Genomic DNA, 6000 nt, shown 5'->3' with positions numbered 1-6000 from the left:
CGGAACAGACTGTATTTTTTCAGTTCTTTCAGCCACAGGCTACATTCAGGCTTTCTCGGGATATAACCAAGTTTACAAGGCCTTTCCTTGACTCCCCTATCAATTTTTTCTCAAGGAGTAGTTTCCTGTTTACCGAGAAGGCTTCTGGAGGCACTTTCTCCTGTAAAAGCAGTTTTATAGATTCACAGAATGCCTTGGGTTGGAAAAGACCTTTTAAGGGTCATCAAGCCTAACTTCCTGCCGTGGGCAGAGACATTTTGGCTTTACAGGATTTCTGGATTTTACACAATCTTTACACAATTCATTAACCTGAAAAGTTGTGGGGAGATCTTAGGATAGCTAAAAACCATAATGCAGTGTATGGCCAGGTCTGGCAGAGCTGATGCATCTAAGCAGCAGAGAGATCTGGGTTATGGTAGGGAAATAACCAAAAGTTCATTAAAAATTACAGTAGCTGAGGTGTGTCCCCTGAGATCTGCTTAGAATCATGTCCTTGGATGGCACAAACCATCCAGGTTTGGCGTTGCTTAGTTGGCAACCCACAACCTCTTTTCTTGCATTTCTCAAGAGACTTTTTATTTTCCCTATGAAAAGCATTTAAATGAAAAAAGGACCTGATGGTGGTGTTTGACAGCTGGCTGAACATGAGACAGTGTGTGCCTGGGTGGACGCCTGGAATCAGAAACAGTGAGACCGGCAGAAGCAGGGAAGTGATTCCTCCCCTACACCAGGCACTGCTGAGGTACCCTGAGAGCTGTGTCCCTTTTAGCCCCCTCAATTCAGGAAGGCCATGGAGGGGCTGGAGCACGCCCAGGGAAGGGAACAGAGCTGGGGAAGGGTCTGGAGCACCAGGAGGGGCTGAGGGAGCTGGGAAGGGGCTCAGCCTGGAGCAAAGGAGGCTCAGGGGGACCTTGTGGCTCTGCACAGCTCCTGACAGGAGGGGACAGCCAGGGGGGTTGGCGTCTTATCCCAGTAAACAAGTGACAGGATAGAGGACATAGTCCTAAGCCAAGCAGGGGAGTTTGAGGTTGAACATTAGGAAGAATTTCTTCATAGAAGGGGTGTTAGACAGTGGAAGGGGCTGCTGAGTCCCCATCCCTGGAGGTGTCCAAGAAACGACTGGACGTGGCATTCAGGGCTCTGATCTGGTTGGCAAGGCAGGGATCGCGGAAAGGTTGCACTCGACGATCCTGGAGGTCTTTTCCAACCTGAGTGATTCGGTGATTGTGTAAAGGGCGCAGTTTTGGGGCTGTGCCGGTGCGGGTGCGCTGGCAGGCCCGGCGCTCTGCCGCGGTCACTCACTCGGCGCTGCAGTGAGGGCGAGGGCAAGAGCTGCCCATGCTGTGGGAGCGGGCCCACCGCCGCCATCGCCGCTTTAAGCCGGCGCATTCCGCGAGGCGGGGGCAGCTCCAGCCCGGCTACGCTGCGGGACTCCGCTCCCGGCCTGCTCCGCGCCCGCCCCGCCTCGCCTCGCCTCGCCCCGCCGGGCCTCGCCCGTCTCAGCCCGCGGCCGGCGCGGAGCGGTGGCACCCGGCGAGCGAGCGAGCCTCCTCCGTGCCCCCCGCAGCCCCGCCATGGGGGGCGGCGGCGAGCGCTGGGCGCTGTGCCTGTGGCTGCTGTGGCTGTGGGCGCCCGCGCGGTGCGGCGCTGCCATGGACGAGTGCGCGGAGGAGCGGAGCGGGCGGGCGCAGCGCTGCATGCCCGAGTTCGTGAACGCGGCGTTCAACGCCACGGTGCTGGCCACGCACACGTGCGGGACGCCGGCCGAGGAGTACTGCGTGCAGACCGGGGTCACCGGCGTCACCCAGTCCTGCCACCTCTGCGACGCCGCCCAGCCGCACCTGAGCCATGGCGCCGCCTTCCTCACCGACTACAACAGCCCGGCCGACGCGACCTGGTGGCAGAGCCGCACCATGCTGGCCGGCGTGCAGCACCCCACCGCCGTCAACCTCACCCTGCACCTCGGTAAGGGCGGCAGCGGGCACGGGGCGAGGCACCGGGGCAGAGTTAGCCTGGGCTCCGGCTCAGGCTGGGCTGAGCTGCTGGAGGGTAGCGCTGCGAAGGAGAGCCGGGACTCCTGGAGGACAAGGAGGTGTCCACGAGCGTGCCCGGTGCGCGGTGGTGTCCCCGGGTGTGTTAGGACCAGCACAGTCAGCTCTTCCAGGGCTAATCCTGCCCCTGTCCTCAGGCCTAGGGAGGCACATCGGGAATGCTGTGTCCAGGTCTGGGCTCCTTAGGACCTGGAGCAGGTCTAGCAGAGGTTGTGGAGATGATGGAGAGATTCGAGCATCTCCCTCACGAGATGGGAGTGTTCAGCTTAGAGAGGAGATGGCTGAGAGGAGCCCTGTCTGTCCCTGTCTGCAGGGAGGGCTGAGGCTGGATGCAGCATACTGCTCCCTGGGTCCCAGCAATGGGACAAGAGACCATGGGCAGGAATGGATGCCCAAGAAGTTCCACCATGATGGAGAGGTTCTTTCCTGTGCAGTGACCAAGCACTGGAACAGAGACCAGAGAGGCTGTGGAGTCTCTCACTGAGGATATTCCAGACCTGTCAGGACACAATCCTGTGCCATGTGCTCTGGAATGTCCCACCTTGAGCAGAAAGGCAGGACCCAGTGACCCACTCTGGTCCCTTCTAACCTGCCCCATTCTGTTATTCTGTGCTGAAAGGTCACCTGTACAATGGGCATTGCTGGGGCCATGCCTGGGTGAGTGCCAATAACCAGGCCCTGGGTGGTCCAGTGTGCAGGGGCTGTCATTGAGTCCCTGCTCTGGAGGTCCTCAGCCATGCTCACCAGGTCTAAATCAATGTTGCCTGCACCCCATGGCTGTGGTGGGATCCCCAGCCAGGGGTCTGGCCCTGTGCTGGTTCTTCATTCCCTCAGCTGATAGATTACTCACATCTGCTCAACAGTGCTTGGTAAACTTGATTTTTGTCATTCTCCAGTGAATATTGCAGGGGTTGCTCCACTGCAGTCTGCATTGGAGGTGCTGTTGGTTTGTGAGAGGAGAGGCCTCCCTGCCAGAGGCAGCTGGTGGAGCAGGTTGCAGTGATCGTGTCCCACCCCATGCACCAGGGATCATTGAGCCATTTAGGTTGGAAAAAGAGTAGAAAGAAATTGTTCCCTGTGAGGGAGGTGAGGTGCTGTGGATGCCCCATCCCTGGTAGTATCCTAGGCCAGGTTGGACGGGCCTTGGAGCAACATGGTCTAGTGCAAGGTGTTCCTGCCCATGGCAGGGAGTGGAATGGGATGAGCCTGAAGTCCCTTCCAACTCAAGCCATTCTATGGTTCTGTGCAAAGACCTTTAAGATCGAGTCCAGCTGGTAACCCAATACAGCTGAGCTCAGGACTGGATTATGGAGTTTTCCAGGCAACAAGCTTTGGATGCAGGTGGGAGATGTTGGTTTGGAAAGTGGCAGGCACTGTGGGGAATCACGTGTGCCGGGGCACATCTGCCGTGTATCCTCTTTCCCCCTGGGGCAGCATTGTCCTGTAATTGCTGGGTGGGTTAGGCGTGTCTGCAGCCAGCATTGCTGCTGAACTGTAACAGCCAGTCAAAAAAGGAACGTGAATTTCCTGATTGGTTGTCACTTCCAGAGGTTTCTTTGGGATAAAGTGTTTTAGCCTTCACTTTGGTTTGTGGACAAGCTTTTCTTTTCTGTTCATTCAGTTATTCAAGCTGTCATGACATGGAGGAAGGGTAATCATTTAAGAACTGGAAGACAAGACAGCTGAGAGAAGGGTGAAACCACAACTTATATCCTCCTGTCATTAAATCAAATAAATATTAAAGAAAGCCCCACTGCAGCCATTCACAGCTTCCAATCAAGAGCAGATGTTGAGCATTAAGTTTAGTATTAATAACAGTCTAATTCAGGGGAAAAATGGTGTTAGGGCTTGGAGAGATGGATCTTGTGAGAGCTCTCACCTGCATTGGTGAGATGGAGTTGATGGCACGGAGTCCTGTGCTGGGGTCACCTGATGAGCACATCCATGTGCCCCAGAAGTGTTTCCTTCTGTTTGGAGCTTCAACATAAATATAACACATAAGCATATCTAATAGTCCCTCTGTTTTCTTTTCTTTGCACATTAGGATTTTTTTTTTCAAAAGTCCTGGAAAGCAAAGATTTGATCTCAACTTCTTTTTTTAATAACAGTCATTGTAATTCTCATTATCAAGGCAAGACTCACACACCCATCTGTATTACTGCTGTGCTTGGTTTTGTGTACCCATGTGTATATGGGTGTTCTTTGAGAAACAGTACTGGGAGCATTGTGCTGTGTCCTGAGCTTTGAAGAAATGCACACATTTTGCTGAAAACATCTGCATCTTCAAAATACTGTAGCACTGCAGCACTTTCACTTGTGTTCCAGGTTTGTTTGCAGGCTCTTGGAGCTTTGGGAATTTGCTTTGCCATGTTTTTTGAGTAGAGTACAACTTTAAAGCAGAAGTGCCTGACCGACTTTGATGTATTTGAGTGGTTTTTTTGGCCTGATTTTTCCTAGTTAGGTTTTTGAGAGGGATATTTTTAGTATAAAGCCTTTTAAGAATCAGAAGCTTGTTGTGGCCATGGTGGTGGTGAAGTTGGTTTTAAGATGACAACAGCAAAGCATTTATCTCTCTACACATGTGCTGTGTGACTCTCTGCATTGCTGAGTTCGTGGCAGGTTGAAGAGCTGCTGAGTACTAACAGCTCCTTTTTAGCCTGAAATGCCCCAAACTTCTCTGCAGCATTGCTCTTCCCTACTTTTCTGAGGTATTAAAACCACCTTTGTTTGAGTGAGCTGCTGGGTGCTGCTTTTGGGTCCTGTGTGCCCGCAGGCACTGTGGTCTGTGGGACACTTAATTATTGACATCACTAAGAGGCAAGGAGCTTGACGAGTATTTATGCACTGGGTAGGACATAAAGGCATTCTGAGGCACAAAGCCCTTTCATGCATTTAGTTCTGCCTGGTCTTTGAGGATTAAGCTCTGTGCTCAGACCCATATCCTTATTTGATGCTGCAATTGCCTTCATTTCTGAAAGTGTTGGTGTCCTGAATGGTTAATGCTGTTTTGCACCAGGTCAGGACCAGCTGCCTTGACTCTGGGTTTTATGTACATGCTGCCCTGTGCTGAGTTTTTTGGCAGTTTGAGATGTCTTGATTAACATCCAGCAATGTTCAGTCCATGTAGAGCAGCATTAACATTTCACAGGGGCCTGCAAGAGGTCAGTAAGAACTGCCGGTCTGTTGCCAACATGTGAATGTGGATTTCTTTGAATCTCCTTACAATGTGCAGTTCAAAGCAAGTTTAAAAACCTTTAGTTTTGGGACTAGGTGCCAGCACAAACCCTGCTACAGGAAAACACAGCACAGATCACTACTACTGAGTTAAAGGCTCAGATCCTGGCAGTGTTTGGAGATGACATCTGTGCCCAGAAGTTAGGGTGCTCCCTGGGGAGAGAAGAATCGGGGTAATTACCACTCCTGCACCAGGAACATTAGAGTTACACAGGCTATTTCTCTTTGTATGAGAGGGTATTAAGACTCCCTAAGTAAGGGTGGGTAAAAGGCCTGGAGACACAAATTTGCAGCTGTAAGTCAGGAGAAGGGGGAGCTGAACCTGTTCATAGGGTGGTGTCTGGATAATCAGGTTAGTGAGTGAGAGGAGGGGAGAGCATTGCTGTGTCCTTTCTTCCACATTTCTTAAAAGTATCCCTTGGCTTTCCCATTTTCCATTTCCTCAGAATTTATTACTTATTTAGACGTGACCCAGCCAGTCTTTTTTTTTTTTTTTTTTTCTTACTGCTCTCCTACTATGTTTCCATATACTCCCAAAAAAAGGCACTTTGAGGCAGTGGTGCCAGCTTTGAAGTAGAAGATGGAAGCCAAGGCCTTACAGTGCGTTGTCTGCTTTGTTTTTGGAGCCAGGGTGTCACGTTATTTTTACTGTCTGTGCTGTTTGCTTGTCCTGGGAGCCTGGGATAGCTCTGGCATCTCCCCAGTGCTTTGTGTG

The 6000-nt window shown here is 52.0% G+C and overlaps 1 protein-coding gene across 1 annotated transcript in view; it reads left to right on the top strand.

Annotated features, from left to right (window-relative positions):
- Nucleotides 1-1574: 1574 nt before the first annotated feature.
- LAMC1 (laminin subunit gamma 1) overlaps nt 1575-6000 on the top strand; it is a 65131-nt gene continuing 60705 nt past the window's right edge. Inside the window, exon 1 of the mRNA XM_058030030.1 lies at nt 1575-1965. Coding sequence (XP_057886013.1) covers nt 1575-1965 — 391 coding nt within the window. The remainder of the gene's footprint in view (nt 1966-6000) is intronic.

This window comes from Melospiza georgiana, chromosome 9 (genome assembly GCF_028018845.1).
Source record: "Melospiza georgiana isolate bMelGeo1 chromosome 9, bMelGeo1.pri, whole genome shotgun sequence".
Lineage (NCBI taxonomy): Eukaryota > Metazoa > Chordata > Aves > Passeriformes > Passerellidae > Melospiza > Melospiza georgiana.
This window is presented reverse-complemented; position numbering and strand designations above follow the sequence as displayed.